This window comes from Camelina sativa, chromosome 18 (assembly GCF_000633955.1).
Source record: "Camelina sativa cultivar DH55 chromosome 18, Cs, whole genome shotgun sequence".
NCBI classification, from domain to species: domain Eukaryota; kingdom Viridiplantae; phylum Streptophyta; class Magnoliopsida; order Brassicales; family Brassicaceae; genus Camelina; species Camelina sativa.
In genome coordinates this window covers 16,546,774-16,563,032 of record NC_025702.1, presented here as the reverse complement: position 1 = coordinate 16,563,032, position 16,259 = coordinate 16,546,774, and the positions used below count along the sequence as shown (strand labels likewise).

Sequence of the window (16,259 nt, the reverse complement as noted above, 5' to 3'; positions counted from 1 at the left end):
CATCTGACGTATGAAGCAAAAAGAGAAAAAGGTTAGAAAAAACTTTAGGAGACATAGGTTGACGTATAAGAGATGATTCATAACTCTTCAAATATGGTATGCCTTCACAAGGCGCCTCACACTTTCTTGTCCAAATTTAATAGCCACTGAAATAAATGAATATGACACGGAACAAATTATTATTTATTGTGTAATCAGTTACTACTCATTAATTCACTTTTATTGTAGTATTTATGTATACTGAGAAAAATAACGATTCACATTTATCAAAATTATTCTCGTCTCCATGCTCATAGTTGTTCGTCATATTAACTAAAATATCTTCACAATTAAAGATCGCATCTAAAATCTTTATGACGAAGTTGACACTACATATGTATATATGGTGGTATAATTAATAAAAAAACACTGTTTCGACGTAACCACTAGTGATTGTTTGAACATTATGTTATTCAATAAAAGCAAATACTCCTTTCATCATCAATATATTCCAAAATTAGCATCTTTCAAAATTGCATACACATATTTTTTTATTGATTATTAAAACTAAAAAACAGTAAAAAGGAAGAGATAAGTAAAGGTGGACAAAAGAGATGGTGTATGTAAAGTAAAGATCACATATCTGATATCTCTATTATTAACATAACAAACATAATTTCTTCTGATCGAAGTAGAAAACAAAGATACAATTGAGTCAGAAACACAAATCTTATGTTTTATCACTCAAAACACAATCTAATCAGATCTTTCACCCAGAAACAAAGTTAAAAACGACATATTGCCAAGGATTAAACTCGATCCTATAGAGATAACATATTAACCTTATAAGAGTTACCTCATTCGGTTGATATATTACCATATTGCCAAGGATTAAACTCGATCGATTTGAGGTCCGTTTCATTGGAGGCACTGGTAGAGCTCCCTGCTGTGTCTCGGTGTTCCGTGTACTTCCCGTTGTATTGGTATACTTCAATATCTCCCCACGGAGTAGATGTGATCTCATCCGTTAGATCGAACCATCTTGGAGTGAACTTCTGTCCCTTTGCCTCTCGGGTCCTCTTTTCAGCCCTTTGTCTCTCCTCAAGGCTGAGATAAACAGACAGCACGTAGAACCTCATGAGCATAACATTGATGTTTTCTATAATCTAACACGCAATCATTCTCAAGGTATCTTTCCTAGTTTGAAAAATATGATCAGTTTTGGCCAATGCAGGTGTTGAATGTCGTGGATCATGTACTTGTTCCATGCTGGAGATAAATGCTGNAACACAATCTAATCAGATCTTTCACCCTGAAACAAAGTTAAAAACGACATGGAACTCACTATAGAGATAAAATATTAACCTTATAAGAGTTACCTCATTCGGTTGATATATTACCATACTGCCAAGGATTAAACTCGATCGATTTGAGGTCCGTTTCATTGGAGGCACTGGTAGAGCTCCCTGCTGTGTCTCGGTGTTCCGTGTACTTCCCGTTGTATTGGTATACTTCAATATCTCCCCACGGAGTAGATGTGATCTCATCCGTTAGATCGAACCATCTTGGAGTGAACTTCTGTCCCTTTGCCTCTCGGGTCCTCTTTTCAGCCCTTTGTCTCTCCTCAAGGCTGAGATAAACAGACAGCACGTAGAACCTCATGAGCATAACATTGATGTTTTCTATAATCTAACACGCAATCATTCTCAAGGTATCTTTCCTAGTTTGAAAAATATGATCAGTTTTGGCCAATGCAGGTGTTGAATGTCGTGGATCATGTACTTGTTCCATGCTGGAGATAAATGCTGTGGGAATAACGGGAAGTAAAAAGACTTAACATTGTGACAAAGAAGGAAGAAAAGATGAAGAAACCTGTGCTTCTCTGCACCAGCTTTAGAAAGGTCGCCCTGCTCAAGAGCATATCTATCAGGACGGAGACGTGAGTCTGAAGCCAAGAGCTTAGCAGGCGCAGTGTCGAAGCTGTTTATCTTGTGAGCAAAGTGAGTGTACTGAAATTTGTCGTTTTTGGGGACATCAGCCAAATGCCACACCTGAAGAAAGCAAGAAAAGGATAAGTGAATGCTAAAGACCCAAACAGTGTTGGTCAATATCCCAAGCTTGCAAAGTATTATCACACAGAACCTAGCAAAGTCCAGTAAAAAAGAAAAGAAACGACATACCTCTTTCAGCTCTGTGCCTGGAAGGGGTTCCCCCTCGGCATCACAAGGTTGGTAGCTCATTTTCTCATTCCATTTTCCTGTCATCATGATTTTAGGTTCTTCAGCTGCGCTGTAAGCGTAGCCATCAACTTCATAGCGGCCAGAACTGAAATCAAGGTAGCAAATACCAATCAATAAGCATGTCAAGATTACAGGACAAGACAGAATGAACAGAGTATTACGAAAGAATAAGATAAAGCAATGTCTTGTCAATTACCCAAACCATCCACATGGCTGAAAATAAAGTACTACTTTGTCTCCAGTGGTTAAATTAGTCATGATCATTTCCCCAGGTGAGTCAACCCAGGTTCGTCCAAATATTAAATTGTGAATCTTAGTTGGAGGCGGGACCAAATCCAGAACCACACCAGCTTTTTTGAGGGTTACACGCGTTCTGCAAGCCAATAGACCGACTGCATGAGCTTAGATGAAAATATGAGTCATACTATATACTAGCACAGTGGTTACACAACAATCTCTTGTATCTCTTTCGTTAAAACATTATGGTCAGATTCCTCCGTGTCATCGCAGACAGAAGTCAACGCACTATGAAAAGGAAAGAGTACATGCAGCAAACAGTTTCTTCCTAAATGAAGAGGGCCTTTACCAAAGTGAGAGAGAGAAGTAGATCATAGATAAGAGAAAACTTACCTTCCAACAGGGTAAACATCAACAGAGTTACCCAAAAGTTTAGTTTTCAACTTCGATACGATGTCGTAAGTGAAGTGCTCGTTCTCTGCGTGACCAGCACTCATTGGGGGATGATGGCTAACCTGAAATAACAAAGTAACTTATTATAATGAATCAAAATAGACAACTTCTTGTGAATTAGTCATTCTCAAATATGCGAATAACAATGAAGTGTATAGCTGTACCTGCTCAGAAAGAAAAGAAATTCCACCATAGTTGGCCATCTCATATGTCTCCCCAAGAATAGGATTGAAAGGCTTCCAAGTTCGTTGGAAGGCAAAGTAAACAGATATAGCCCATGATGCTGAATAAAAATTCACATACAACCACAAGAAAAAGCAAAACTCTTAACTTACAAGTTACAAAGTAGGAAGTCAATACGAGTTTTTAGTGTAAATACTTACAGGCATATACTAAACGTACGTATGGATCCTCGCATTCATCTGCTTGATCCAACAAGTGGGAATACTCCAGTATCTGTGAGAGATTTGCAAATGTTGTACAGTACACACAACAAAACTTACAAAGACAAGAGAATTCGATATAACACTAACCTCAGCCATCTTCTGGAGCATAGTCATTGGCTCAAATATAACAACAGGAAGAGTCACCATTGACGTAATATCCGAACCTATATATTTCTGCATCATCTTCCAGTAACTATCTCGTTCCTATTAAGCACAAAAGATAAGTTTCTCTCCAGGTAAGTAAAGTAAACATGAGGAACTTAAGGAGAAGAATCAAGACACCATTGGCAATCACTTTACCTCGTCCTTCCACCTTCCTTTCTGAGCTTCCTCTTCTGCATCTTCCTTGCCACCTTCTGGATTAATGACCTCAACTCCTTCATTACTTGGTGGTAACCTGAAAAGAAATTGCATCGAACAAGCCATTAGCAAAAACCAATCAAAACGATCTTCAGAGTACTATATAACACAGAAATGATTGAAACTAGGCCATAGCCTATAAAAAAAAGTTAACAAACTTTGATCTGTTCTGTTGAATGACTTGTGAAGAATTAATAATAGAAATATTCATGTTTGTAATATAAAATTCAACAAAAAAAAGAAACACCTGAAGAATCATCTTATAGCAATCACACCAAGATTCGATAACACAAAACTAAAGAATAAAATACAGAGTACTACACAATCACAGATACAGAGTATTACACAAATCACAACGCAAAGCTTTCATCTTTACACATAAAAACAAGAGCTTTCAAGTGAGATTCAGATTAGATAAGAAACAAGAGTAAGTTCAAAAAGAAACTGACCCGTCGACGGATCTCGAGGACATGGCGCTACCGAACATGGAGAAGCCAGAAGTCATGGCGGCGAAGAAGCCCTTGTTCTCGTTCTTCTTTGGACTCCCCATATTTTTCAAAAACGGATCGCTGTGAAAAAAACCCTTATTGAGTAATCTCAGAGAATTTTTCGATCAAGCGTCTTCTTCAATCAATTCAATTCAGAGAGACAAGTCTCGGAGAAGCTTCCACAGGGAGGGAGACTAAACAAAAGAACAAGAAATAGGTTCGATCTGTAGTTTCTATAAATATGGAGGACTTATACTATAAATTCTTATAAGTAATTTTAATTAGAGAATATCAATCAAAAGATAACTTATTTAATCGAGGCTCTTTGCACATAATAATGTTGTATATAATTTTGTAACTATAGATTAAAATTACAACACGACGACTTATACAAACCAAAAACTATATTAATAATAACATTAAGCTAAATGAATCATAGTTGACCAGTCAAATTTTTCCAGGAAAAAAAAAAAAAAAAAATCAAAAGTTGATTCAAAACAAATTCTTGTTTAAGGAACATATGATAAATTGCGATATTTTGAGGGATCAGATCCAAAAATTCCATAAAAGCTAAATTATATAGTAATTAATTACAGTTAGTGGAATTACATTATAATTTTCTTTTGTTAACAATGGGATCCCAAATATTTTTTATTGTCAATCTTATAAAATCACAGTCTGAATTAATCTCTTGGATCCAAAAACAAGAACGAGCACTTACAGTTTAATTATAATCTCACGACTCAGCCACCTTTTTGTTCACTTATTACTAATTCCTGAACCCTAATTTGTTTAGTTCTTCTTCGTCGTCGTCCAAAGGTTTCAGATTCTCTCTCTCGATATCCAAAGTTTGTAAAATCGAGGATGAGAGAATCGAAATCGGCCAAGCTGAATCAGCTGCAACAACAACAAGAAAGTTACCAGAATGTTCACTTGTCTCCCTCGAAGTTAGCGAAATTGTTCGATCCCGATGCTTCTTGGGACAAGGTACTTCAAATCAACACCTCTCCTTCTTCCTCCGGCTATCTCGAAGCTCCTTTTGACTTTTTTTTTGTTCACTTGTTCTTCTTCTTTTTTTTTTTTAATGAAAATTTGAGTCTTTATTGTAATTAATTAAGCTTCATAGTCGATCTTACTGAACCAAGTAAGAAAAATAAATACTTGATCCGATCTTACACTTCAATTTGTGAAATTGAGCTCTCTTGCTAATTTTTTTTGAGTTGTTTGTTTGGGTATGTATGATGAATTGGATTATGGTTTGTTGTTGATGATGATGATGATGATGGTGATGCAGGATCAATTGGGAGATGTGTTGCATTGGATTAGACAAGTGGTTGGATTGATCTGTGGATTGTTATGGGGCTCTATTCCTCTTGTTGGTGGCATTTGGATCATTCTGTAAGTCTTCGTTCTAAAAACACTTATACCAACTAAGGTCGCAACTGTTTCATTAGCATATATGGGAAGGAGTAGTTGGGTTGTTCCTTAGAGCTTGTTTGATCACATTGCTTTTAATACCTCCATGGTTAGCAAACCTTTGTGATATGATGGACTAATGATGGGGTTTTTTTGCAGGTTTTTGGCAATATCCTCAGGGATCGTTTACGGTTACTATGCAATGATTCTCAAGGTTGATGAAGAAGATTTCGGAGGCCATGCAGCTTTACTCCAAGAGGGTCTCTTTGCGTCACTTACTCTCTTTTTGGTATGTTTGTTTTTCATCTTAACAGTACAAACTCTTTTCTTTAACACTAATTGTTTGTTTATGGTTTAACAGAAGAATATGTTTCATGTTCTGTTTTCAGCTCGCATGGATTCTTGTCTATAGCTTGGCACACTTCTGAACAAAGAAAGCTGAGCAACATTCTTTTTTTACTCAGCAGCGAATGCTCGTTCTCCATTACCTCAGAACTTTGGAACGGATCTCTGTTTTTTTTTGGTTTTGTTTTTGTAAACTATCTGAAGAGACAAAAGGTTATAGTAACAATTTTATGAATCTTTTGAATGTTACAAAAGCTTTTCTAGTATCCCTTTTTACAATACACAATTGAGTAGAAACCATTCCCAAAAAAATCTTTCTTCTTTTGTCAGAATTATGTAAATTTTGAACGCCGATCTCTCCTTGGCCGTGAAACAAGGTATATCCTGCCGTAAACCCATTTTCTACCCAATGGTGATGCAGATTTCTGAAGCAGTAAGAAAAAAACCCAACATTTATTAGCTACAGAGGAAGGCAGTGATTGGTTCACATTCAAACTACAACAATCGGCGTTCTAAATGTGAATGCAAAAGCAGTTGCAAATGAAGCAAAATAAGGGAAAGATAGTTATTTTACCTCCACTTTAGTACGGAACTCCAGGGTGCACTCACAAACATGACAGTCGGCTTTGTGAGCTGATCGGTTTGATTGATCGGATCTCACGAATGCAAAGACCTACACAAATTCATCAAACTCAAATGTAACAAGAACTGAAGACACAAAGATCTTGTAGTTGCTGCAAAAGAACTACGAGCAAAGATCTGAGTCAGATCATCTGACCTCTTCCCCACAATTTGGGCAGTCTCCTCTTAGAGCCGTTAAGTCATTTCTCCATAACCCTTTAAGTACCCTTACTGCAGACAACATTCTTTATCTCAGAAGAAGCAAATTATAGCTATTACCAGATTATTTGTATTCTGGTACCTGCAGAAGAAGCAATCGGATATCCAAGAGCAGGTCCTAGCAGAATGAGAAGGATGCCGTTCAACTTTGACAAAAGAGGCACAGAAGATGGCAACTGGCCGCTATAGACAAGCCCTGAGTCAAACGGATCTCCTCCATAGACTAGGCCGAGGCCATAGAACGTGGGTAAAACGCAAGCCGAGCTACCAAATAAGAAAATCAAGATCCATATGGTAGCTAACAGCAGAACTTGTGATGCATCATCCTGTCCTACAAGGATTTATCTCAACATCAGCCCTTGACAAAAACATTGTTCACCAGCAAAAGAATGATCCTATAACTGTGAAGCAATGTCTTCCCCTCTATGACAAGTGGTAAAGACAAACTGACCAAGACAAACTTAACAATGCATAAACTGACCAAGATGCGAGCGGAATCTCAGACTCAGGCAATATTCAGGGAACTATATCATTGCAAGGATCTTATGTCTCACAAGCAACTACCTACCTTGAGAACACAACTGACCTTGTAAAGCTATCAGTAAACAAGTCCAAATCTCAAGGATTGATAAAATTGCAAGCCCCAACTATTTCACACATGATAATTTGGAAACAAGAATAACGGCATTGTACCTCTGCATCAGCATATGTTGACTGCCGCAAGAGGCTGCACCGAGGGTACTTGACAACAGATTTCGAACCATACCACCGCAACTTTAGCTGCAACAGTTGCAGAAAGCAAGTCCAACATCACTTAGCTACAAACTATATTAACCTTAAGTAGATACATAAGAAGCATATACTAACAGATAGCATACCTCTACTCGGTCAAACATGTCATCAACTATCAAAGGCTTGCCATTGTAGTACGCATCCTTAGCCTATACACAGTATAAATCAAGAAGACTTCAATATCCATAGATTTTTAAGCCAAAAAGATCAATCAAAATGACCATACTCGAAAAATTCATCACAATTCATAAATTTCATAGGATTCACTTAAGATTTAAGAATTCAAGAACTGAGTACTTTCACAGACTCACTCACAGGTTCAAAAGAAGCAAATTTTAGGAGCAAAAACATGATATTATCAATTTCTGAGAGTAATACACACACACACACACACACTCAATCACAGAGACGAATTCAAAGAGCCAAAAACAATTTTTTTTAGTAGGCGTACTTGGCGATAAAGAGCTTCAAGCGTTTCTTTGCGAGCTGAATCAATCGGACCAACGAAGATACAAGAAGGACCTTCCTCACGAGAGGTAGGTGCGGTTAAACCACCACCGTGGCCACGAGTTCTAGTAGAGATCCGAACAGAGAAAGGAACACCAGCTCGATTAATCAACCTGGAAAGCTCAACAATCGAAGAAGAACCAATGAGCCGAGGCCTAATCGAAGTGCAAGTCCCCGCCATGATGAACCACAAACAAAACCAAAATATTTTCTGTTCTTCTGATTCGCCGGAATCAAAAATTGAAAAGACAAAGAGACAAAGCGTGTGGTCGGAGACGGTTGTGCCGAGTGAGTTTGTGGCCACACGTTACGGTTCGGCGCGTGCACGCAACATACTACATTAGTACGTTTCTGTGATTAATGGATAAAAATTATGTGATTAGACGAGAATGCCCTTTAAAGCGGTGATTCGGTTTTTGGCGGGTTATATATTGAAACCACACCGTTTTGTAAACAACGATTTCTGCAAAAAGATGTGCGTCTGCCGGGAGTCGAACCCGGGTCTATTGCTTGGAAGGCAATTATCCTAACCGTTGGACTACAGACGCTTTTTGCTTGATGATGTCTATTTAATATTCTAGTCTATTAACAAAAGGGATCGATTAATCATACCATACTTTGCCCTTGTTTATATGTTAAGACTCGATTAATCAAATCAAACAACACAATGACACATTCATAAGTTGTTTCTGGATTTAAACCATTGAAGAAACAAATCCAATTCGGTTCAACAAGTTTGAAAACCAAGCACAGTTTTATAGTAGTAGCAAAATAGCAAACCTAATTCAAACTGATAGATTAAACAAAAAGAGAGGTCATTTCCTAAGGCTCGGTCACAGTTGTTACTTGAATTAAGACCTCAAGGCCTCTTTCGCTTGTTCTTCATAGCAGCAAGACTCGACCTTATCTTCAAAATCACGTCTGTTACTTCCCCCATCGTTGCCTTTCGGTTTTCCTCATAGTTCCAAAGCTCCACAATCACATAGCCGCCACTGNTTTGTGGCCACACGTTACGGTTCGGCGCGTGCACGCAACATACTACATTAGTACGTTTCTGTGATTAATGGATAAAAATTATGTGATTAGACGAGAATGCCCTTTAAAGCGGTGATTCGGTTTTTGGCGGGTTATATATTGAAACCACACCGTTTTGTAAACAACGATTTCTGCAAAAAGATGTGCGTCTGCCGGGAGTCGAACCCGGGTCTATTGCTTGGAAGGCAATTATCCTAACCGTTGGACTACAGACGCTTTTTGCTTGATGATGTCTATTTAATATTCTAGTCTATTAACAAAAGGGATCGATTAATCATACCATACTTTGCCCTTGTTTATATGTTAAGACTCGATTAATCAAATCAAACAACACAATGACACATTCATAAGTTGTTTCTGGATTTAAACCATTGAAGAAACAAATCCAATTCGGTTCAACAAGTTTGAAAACCAAGCACAGTTTTATAGTAGTAGCAAAATAGCAAACCTAATTCAAACTGATAGATTAAACAAAAAGAGAGGTCATTTCCTAAGGCTCGGTCACAGTTGTTACTTGAATTAAGACCTCAAGGCCTCTTTCGCTTGTTCTTCATAGCAGCAAGACTCGACCTTATCTTCAAAATCACGTCTGTTACTTCCCCCATCGTTGCCTTTCGGTTTTCCTCATAGTTCCAAAGCTCCACAATCACATAGCCGCCACTGGCGTTGTGTTCCTCAATCTCTAGTTTTGCTCTTACCACTTCATTATGAACTTCTTCACCGTACTTGCTCTTCAGCTTTCGAAGCTTCTCATCGTTTTTGTCCACCACTCTCTGCATTTCACATTTGGATTCTTGAGATAATATGTAAAAAGAAATATCTTTTTTGAGATTTGAAAGTTGAGTCCTAAGTTAAAGTTCAAACCTTTGCTGTTCCATCAGAATCTTCGATTTTAAATGGACTCCATTGCACATCTCCTATGTTTGCTTCCCACACTGAACACAACTGCATAGCCTTAATCTCTGCTCTTGATCTTGGAACTTTAAATTTCTTCATCACAGCAGGTAAGAACGGTTCAGGGTTTAATTGCCCCATTCTTTTCACTCTTATCTTCTCTCCCTTCATCAATTCTTCATTCGCATTCCACAGCTGCTCATCAAAGTAATACCACTAGTTAAAAGAGCAAGCCAAAGACTTTGGAACATAGAGATTTAGAAGGTTTTGGCACCTGTATCATCTCTTTACGAGCTTCTTGATACTCATCGTTGGTCGCACGCTCTTTTTGTGTCAGAGCCATCATTTTCTCATGGAGAGCTGTTTCTCGAGCCTCAAGCTCAATCTTAGTTTTGGCAATGTTCTCCACAATATCTCCATCTCCATCACTCCCCACCATATGCTTCATTACATTGGTCGTACCTTTCAGCTTCTCTATCTCCAACTCCAGCTCTTGCGTTTCATTTAGCTTTGCTTCCATTTCCATTATCCTTTGATGAAGCTTCTCCTTCTCTTTCTGCAAAAAAATTATGTTTGAGAGACCCAAAATTTGAACATGGAGGCTTAGTTGTTACTTGTTCATGAATATAATACAGTCCATCTAAACAACTACCTGGTGCTTTTTTGCAAGTTTCATAGCTTCCTCATTCGCTTCATTCTGCTCCCACATAGCCTTTTGATTCTACAACAACGACAAAAAGGTGACAGATAAGTGTCTTTGTGATCATTTCGTTCTAATCTACAAGAATGCATAATCACCAGTTCTGTTTCGAGTCTGGATCTCCTCATCTCTTCTTCGTTTATGTATGCACGTTGCTCGATCTGTTTTGCACGCTCCTCCAGCATCTCCCTCTTTGCCTCTAGCTCTGCCATAGACTTCTGATGTCCTCCCAGAATCTGATCATACAAACCTTGCATACTCGTTTGCATCTTCTCAATCCCTTCTCATATCAATAAGACACACAAACAAACCAAAATGCACTCAGCAAGAAAACACAAACAGATTAATGTTTTAAAAGCTTAAAGGAGATGTTCTTTTACCTTCTTGGTAGGTTTTGTTCAAAAGAACGTTATGCAATTCCAAACTCTCCAAACAACGGGTTGTCTCATCAACTTTCTGCTCAAGCTCTTCCTTACATTTCTTCTTCATCTTAATGGACTCAGACATGCTCTCAACGAGGTGAACCATTTTCCTCTCGTCTTCTTCCTGAAGCTGCGAGATACTTTTCAGATCTCTCTTCTTCTTAACATTCTTTCCAACAATATCACTTCGATTATAATCTTCCTCTCTCGCAACCCATCCATAAAGCTTATCATCTCTAAAGCGAATACCTTTTTTTATCAAAGAAAGAGAACTCATTGTCAAGAAACCAATCAAATACAACTATGAAATCAAAACACTATAAAACTCTGAAACAAGCTTTCACCTNCATTGTACCTCTGCATCAGCATATGTTGACTGCCGCAAGAGGCTGCACCGAGGGTACTTGACTACAGATTTCGAACCATACCACCGCAACTTTAGCTGCAACAGTTGCAGAAAGCAAGTCCAACATCACTTAGCTACAAACTATATTAACCTTAAGTAGATACATAAGAAGCATATACTAACAGATAGCATACCTCTACTCGGTCAAACATGTCATCAACTATCAAAGGCTTGCCATTGTAGTACGCATCCTTAGCCTATACACAGTATAAATCAAGAAGACTTCAATATCCATAGATTTTTAAGCCAAAAAGATCAATCAAAATGACCATACTCGAAAAATTCATCACAATTCATAAATTTCATAGGATTCACTTAAGATTTAAGAATTCAAGAACTGAGTACTTTCACAGACTCACTCACAGGTTCAAAAGAAGCAAATTTTAGGAGCAAAAACATGATATTATCAATTTCTGAGAGTAATACACACACACACACACACACTCAATCACAGAGACGAATTCAAAGAGCCAAAAACAATTTTTTTTAGTAGGCGTACTTGGCGATAAAGAGCTTCAAGCGTTTCTTTGCGAGCTGAATCAATCGGACCAACGAAGATACAAGAAGGACCTTCCTCACGAGAGGTAGGTGCGGTTAAACCACCACCGTGGCCACGAGTTCTAGTAGAGATCCGAACAGAGAAAGGAACACCAGCTCGATTAATCAACCTGGAAAGCTCAACAATCGAAGAAGAACCAATGAGCCGAGGCCTAATCGAAGTGCAAGTCCCCGCCATGATGAACCACAAACAAAACCAAAATATTTTCTGTTCTTCTGATTCGCCGGAATCAAAAATTGAAAAGACAAAGAGACAAAGCGTGTGGTCGGAGACGGTTGTGCCGAGTGAGTTTGTGGCCACACGTTACGGTTCGGCGCGTGCACGCAACATACTACATTAGTACGTTTCTGTGATTAATGGATAAAAATTATGTGATTAGACGAGAATGCCCTTTAAAGCGGTGATTCGGTTTTTGGCGGGTTATATATTGAAACCACACCGTTTTGTAAACAACGATTTCTGCAAAAAGATGTGCGTCTGCCGGGAGTCGAACCCGGGTCTATTGCTTGGAAGGCAATTATCCTAACCGTTGGACTACAGACGCTTTTTGCTTGATGATGTCTATTTAATATTCTAGTCTATTAACAAAAGGGATCGATTAATCATACCATACTTTGCCCTTGTTTATATGTTAAGACTCGATTAATCAAATCAAACAACACAATGACACATTCATAAGTTGTTTCTGGATTTAAACCATTGAAGAAACAAATCCAATTCGGTTCAACAAGTTTGAAAACCAAGCACAGTTTTATAGTAGTAGCAAAATAGCAAACCTAATTCAAACTGATAGATTAAACAAAAAGAGAGGTCATTTCCTAAGGCTCGGTCACAGTTGTTACTTGAATTAAGACCTCAAGGCCTCTTTCGCTTGTTCTTCATAGCAGCAAGACTCGACCTTATCTTCAAAATCACGTCTGTTACTTCCCCCATCGTTGCCTTTCGGTTTTCCTCATAGTTCCAAAGCTCCACAATCACATAGCCGCCACTGGCGTTGTGTTCCTCAATCTCTAGTTTTGCTCTTACCACTTCATTATGAACTTCTTCACCGTACTTGCTCTTCAGCTTTCGAAGCTTCTCATCGTTTTTGTCCACCACTCTCTGCATTTCACATTTGGATTCTTGAGATAATATGTAAAAAGAAATATCTTTTTTGAGATTTGAAAGTTGAGTCCTAAGTTAAAGTTCAAACCTTTGCTGTTCCATCAGAATCTTCGATTTTAAATGGACTCCATTGCACATCTCCTATGTTTGCTTCCCACACTGAACACAACTGCATAGCCTTAATCTCTGCTCTTGATCTTGGAACTTTAAATTTCTTCATCACAGCAGGTAAGAACGGTTCAGGGTTTAATTGCCCCATTCTTTTCACTCTTATCTTCTCTCCCTTCATCAATTCTTCATTCGCATTCCACAGCTGCTCATCAAAGTAATACCACTAGTTAAAAGAGCAAGCCAAAGACTTTGGAACATAGAGATTTAGAAGGTTTTGGCACCTGTATCATCTCTTTACGAGCTTCTTGATACTCATCGTTGGTCGCACGCTCTTTTTGTGTCAGAGCCATCATTTTCTCATGGAGAGCTGTTTCTCGAGCCTCAAGCTCAATCTTAGTTTTGGCAATGTTCTCCACAATATCTCCATCTCCATCACTCCCCACCATATGCTTCATTACATTGGTCGTACCTTTCAGCTTCTCTATCTCCAACTCCAGCTCTTGCGTTTCATTTAGCTTTGCTTCCATTTCCATTATCCTTTGATGAAGCTTCTCCTTCTCTTTCTGCAAAAAAATTATGTTTGAGAGACCCAAAATTTGAACATGGAGGCTTAGTTGTTACTTGTTCATGAATATAATACAGTCCATCTAAACAACTACCTGGTGCTTTTTTGCAAGTTTCATAGCTTCCTCATTCGCTTCATTCTGCTCCCACATAGCCTTTTGATTCTACAACAACGACAAAAAGGTGACAGATAAGTGTCTTTGTGATCATTTCGTTCTAATCTACAAGAATGCATAATCACCAGTTCTGTTTCGAGTCTGGATCTCCTCATCTCTTCTTCGTTTATGTATGCACGTTGCTCGATCTGTTTTGCACGCTCCTCCAGCATCTCCCTCTTTGCCTCTAGCTCTGCCATAGACTTCTGATGTCCTCCCAGAATCTGATCATACAAACCTTGCATACTCGTTTGCATCTTCTCAATCCCTTCTCATATCAATAAGACACACAAACAAACCAAAATGCACTCAGCAAGAAAACACAAACAGATTAATGTTTTAAAAGCTTAAAGGAGATGTTCTTTTACCTTCTTGGTAGGTTTTGTTCAAAAGAACGTTATGCAATTCCAAACTCTCCAAACAACGGGTTGTCTCATCAACTTTCTGCTCAAGCTCTTCCTTACATTTCTTCTTCATCTTAATGGACTCAGACATGCTCTCAACGAGGTGAACCATTTTCCTCTCGTCTTCTTCCTGAAGCTGCGAGATACTTTTCAGATCTCTCTTCTTCTTAACATTCTTTCCAACAATATCACTTCGATTATAATCTTCCTCTCTCGCAACCCATCCATAAAGCTTATCATCTCTAAAGCGAATACCTTTTTTTATCAAAGAAAGAGAACTCATTGTCAAGAAACCAATCAAATACAACTATGAAATCAAAACACTATAAAACTCTGAAACAAGCTTTCACCTTTATCCCAATCTCTCTTCCCATGACGGTCTGACTGAAAACTCCTTTCAAACTTCATGGCGCATTCAAATCCTTTAAAATCTTTAGCGAATTCAACCAAATCATAACCAGAATGTCCCTTGAAATCCCAAATGGGTTGAACTCTTGTTGGATTAAACCCTTTCACAGTCAGCTCGTCACGCAACGTTGAACCGCTTTTCCCTACTCTCCGACCAGATGGTTCAACCTCCGTTGGTATGTTGGCTACAAGACCAACCCATGGCCACACAAATTTATCTTCAGAACAGTCCTTGTTTGAATCTTCAACCGGAAATTTCTGCGTTTGTTGATTCTTCTCCATCTTAAAGCTGCAACAAAGAAGATTATCAAATGAGATCTTATCTCCACAAACCATAATCAAACACAGGAAACATGATACAGAAAAGATCCTCACAAAGGAGAAAGACACCACCTTTTTGGGTTTTTATCAGGAAGCAAAAAAAACAGAGAGAAATGTATGATTCACAGTTAAATAAAGGTCAAGTTCTTATGTAACATACAGAAACTTAAAATCGAAGTAGGATACAAAAAAAAAATGTAACTTGATGTGAAGAACACAGGAAAAAAACCCACTCTTTTTTTCTGGGTTTTATTAGAAAAAAAAAAAAAATCAGAAAGGAGACTAGTTCATGGCTAATATTAGTGAAAAATCACTTCTTTATAACACCCAGATGCTAGAAATTGAAGAAAACACAGAAATAAGAGATTTGTTACGTGTACGGATGGAGAACCAAAACTTTTTTTTCTGAAGAAAAAAAAACTCTTGCAAGCAAAGTCAGGCTTTTAGACGATTCAAATTCCCCAAAAAAAAAAATGAGAGTCGAAATCATAGTAAATAAAAAAGCAGAGACCTTATTTTGTTTGTTTTCCTGTGTTATTCTGCTTGGTGGAGTCGGTCACAAAAATAGCGTGTTATGTAGTTTTCTCTCCCAAATTTGCTTTTGAAGAGACAGAGCGTCGAGTGAGTAGACTCAGCAGTGGCAATACTGTAAATTGTGTGAAACAGAGAGGGCAATATATAATCGAAAACCAACAAAAACTTAAAAACCAATCCTTTTCACTTTTTATTTAAAACCTTGGGGCACAAGACTAAAACGGAAGCCTCTTGTATACAGAGAAGAGAAGGTTAGAAGTCCAAGAATTACTAAATTTAGATGATGGGAGAACTCCAATAGCCTTTTCAATAATTTATTGCAGATAATAAATTGGGCTCAAAATAGTTACAAACTTAAAAGCAACGTTGAAATCTCTATTTTGCTTTTGACCAACTGGAAAAAGATCTGATCCGTCAACTTTGAATGAACACCGTTTGAGTGGTTAAAAAAAAAATCAATGCGTCTGCCGGGAGTCGAACCCGGGTCTATTGCTTGGAAGGCAATTATCCTAACCGTTGGACTACAGACGCTTCATGCC

General features: G+C 38.1%; 5 protein-coding genes and 4 non-coding genes across 10 annotated transcripts; 1 reads left to right on the top strand and 8 right to left on the bottom strand.

Moving 5' to 3' along the window:
• Positions 595-4,406, bottom strand: LOC104762056 (oxysterol-binding protein-related protein 3C-like). Its single transcript, XM_010485264.2, has 11 exons — positions 4,165-4,406; positions 3,656-3,752; positions 3,443-3,559; positions 3,293-3,365; positions 3,074-3,192; positions 2,850-2,971; positions 2,416-2,592; positions 2,160-2,304; positions 1,852-2,030; positions 1,282-1,609; positions 595-743 (listed from the first exon to the last, which is right to left on the bottom strand). Exons 1-10 carry the CDS (start codon positions 4,263-4,265, stop codon positions 1,360-1,362), a joined length of 1,380 nt encoding a protein of 459 aa, XP_010483566.1. The 5' UTR covers positions 4,266-4,406; the 3' UTR covers positions 595-743; positions 1,282-1,359.
• LOC104762053 (uncharacterized protein C20orf24 homolog) lies at positions 4,851-6,227 on the top strand. The gene is made up of 4 exons (XM_010485262.2): positions 4,851-5,190; positions 5,498-5,601; positions 5,779-5,908; positions 6,009-6,227. The coding sequence occupies exons 1-4, from the start codon at positions 5,068-5,070 to the stop codon at positions 6,045-6,047; spliced, it is 396 nt and encodes a 131-aa protein (XP_010483564.1). The 5' UTR covers positions 4,851-5,067; the 3' UTR covers positions 6,048-6,227.
• On the bottom strand, positions 6,008-8,447 carry LOC104762054 (PGR5-like protein 1B, chloroplastic). Its single transcript, XM_010485263.2, has 7 exons — positions 8,048-8,447; positions 7,683-7,745; positions 7,498-7,584; positions 6,887-7,130; positions 6,743-6,816; positions 6,539-6,637; positions 6,008-6,389 (listed from the first exon to the last, which is right to left on the bottom strand). The coding sequence occupies exons 1-7, from the start codon at positions 8,282-8,284 to the stop codon at positions 6,297-6,299; spliced, it is 897 nt and encodes a 298-aa protein (XP_010483565.1). The 5' UTR covers positions 8,285-8,447; the 3' UTR covers positions 6,008-6,296.
• Positions 8,580-8,651, bottom strand: TRNAG-UCC. Its single transcript has one exon. It is a non-coding gene; the product is annotated as a tRNA-Gly (tRNA).
• TRNAG-UCC lies at positions 9,283-9,354 on the bottom strand. Its single transcript has one exon. It is a non-coding gene; the product is annotated as a tRNA-Gly (tRNA).
• LOC104763580 (factor of DNA methylation 4-like) lies at positions 9,491-12,296 on the bottom strand. The gene is made up of 9 exons (XM_010486936.2): positions 12,060-12,296; positions 11,695-11,757; positions 11,510-11,596; positions 11,113-11,455; positions 10,831-11,012; positions 10,685-10,753; positions 10,307-10,588; positions 10,003-10,227; positions 9,491-9,911 (listed from the first exon to the last, which is right to left on the bottom strand). The coding sequence occupies exons 1-9, from the start codon at positions 12,294-12,296 to the stop codon at positions 9,666-9,668; spliced, it is 1,734 nt and encodes a 577-aa protein (XP_010485238.1). The 3' UTR covers positions 9,491-9,665.
• On the bottom strand, positions 12,592-12,663 carry TRNAG-UCC. Its single transcript has one exon. It is a non-coding gene; the product is annotated as a tRNA-Gly (tRNA).
• LOC104762052 (protein INVOLVED IN DE NOVO 2-like) lies at positions 12,800-15,769 on the bottom strand. 2 transcript variants are annotated; one of them, XM_010485260.2, is made up of 8 exons: positions 15,698-15,769; positions 14,808-15,154; positions 14,422-14,712; positions 14,140-14,321; positions 13,994-14,062; positions 13,616-13,897; positions 13,312-13,536; positions 12,800-13,220 (listed from the first exon to the last, which is right to left on the bottom strand). In XM_010485260.2, exons 2-8 carry the CDS (start codon positions 15,145-15,147, stop codon positions 12,975-12,977), a joined length of 1,635 nt encoding a protein of 544 aa, XP_010483562.1. In that variant the 5' UTR covers positions 15,148-15,154; positions 15,698-15,769; the 3' UTR covers positions 12,800-12,974. The 2 variants fall into 2 exon arrangements, with proteins under 2 accessions (XP_010483562.1, XP_010483561.1); XM_010485259.2 differs by lacking the exon at positions 15,698-15,769 and adding an exon at positions 15,259-15,526.
• On the bottom strand, positions 16,180-16,251 carry TRNAG-UCC. Its single transcript has one exon. It is a non-coding gene; the product is annotated as a tRNA-Gly (tRNA).

What these genes read in the sequence shown, in the direction of transcription:
- LOC104762053 (XM_010485262.2), top strand. Translation starts at nt 5,068, where the DNA reads ATGAGAGAATCGAAATCGGCCAAGCTGAATCAGCTGCAACAACAACAA. An exon ending in GGTGGCATTTGGATCATTCT is followed by an intron (nt 5,602 to 5,778) that starts GTAAGTCTTCGT and finishes GTTTTTTTGCAG; the next exon opens with GTTTTTGGCAATATCCTCAG. An exon ending in CGTCACTTACTCTCTTTTTG is followed by an intron (nt 5,909 to 6,008) that starts GTATGTTTGTTT and finishes TTCTGTTTTCAG; the next exon opens with CTCGCATGGATTCTTGTCTA.
- LOC104762056 (XM_010485264.2), bottom strand. Translation starts at nt 4,265, where the DNA reads ATGGGGAGTCCAAAGAAGAACGAGAACAAGGGCTTCTTCGCCGCCATG. An exon ending in CGTACGTTTAGTATATGCCT is followed by an intron (nt 3,193 to 3,292) that starts GTAAGTATTTAC and finishes ATTTTTATTCAG; the next exon opens with CATCATGGGCTATATCTGTT. An exon ending in CAGCCATGTGGATGGTTTGG is followed by an intron (nt 2,305 to 2,415) that starts GTAATTGACAAG and finishes CCTTGATTTCAG; the next exon opens with TTCTGGCCGCTATGAAGTTG.
- LOC104762054 (XM_010485263.2), bottom strand. Translation starts at nt 8,284, where the DNA reads ATGGCGGGGACTTGCACTTCGATTAGGCCTCGGCTCATTGGTTCTTCT. An exon ending in GCCCAAATTGTGGGGAAGAG is followed by an intron (nt 6,638 to 6,742) that starts GTCAGATGATCT and finishes GAATTTGTGTAG; the next exon opens with GTCTTTGCATTCGTGAGATC. An exon ending in AGTTCCGTACTAAAGTGGAG is followed by an intron (nt 6,390 to 6,538) that starts GTAAAATAACTA and finishes TTACTGCTTCAG; the next exon opens with AAATCTGCATCACCATTGGG.
- LOC104763580 (XM_010486936.2), bottom strand. Translation starts at nt 12,296, where the DNA reads ATGGCGGGGACTTGCACTTCGATTAGGCCTCGGCTCATTGGTTCTTCT. An exon ending in CCAGACTCGAAACAGAACTG is followed by an intron (nt 10,754 to 10,830) that starts GTGATTATGCAT and finishes TCGTTGTTGTAG; the next exon opens with AATCAAAAGGCTATGTGGGA. An exon ending in AACTTGCAAAAAAGCACCAG is followed by an intron (nt 10,589 to 10,684) that starts GTAGTTGTTTAG and finishes ATTTTTTTGCAG; the next exon opens with AAAGAGAAGGAGAAGCTTCA.
- LOC104762052 (XM_010485260.2), bottom strand. Translation starts at nt 15,147, where the DNA reads ATGGAGAAGAATCAACAAACGCAGAAATTTCCGGTTGAAGATTCAAAC. An exon ending in AACTTGCAAAAAAGCACCAG is followed by an intron (nt 13,898 to 13,993) that starts GTAGTTGTTTAG and finishes ATTTTTTTGCAG; the next exon opens with AAAGAGAAGGAGAAGCTTCA. An exon ending in CTCGTAAAGAGATGATACAG is followed by an intron (nt 13,537 to 13,615) that starts GTGCCAAAACCT and finishes TTTGATGAGCAG; the next exon opens with CTGTGGAATGCGAATGAAGA.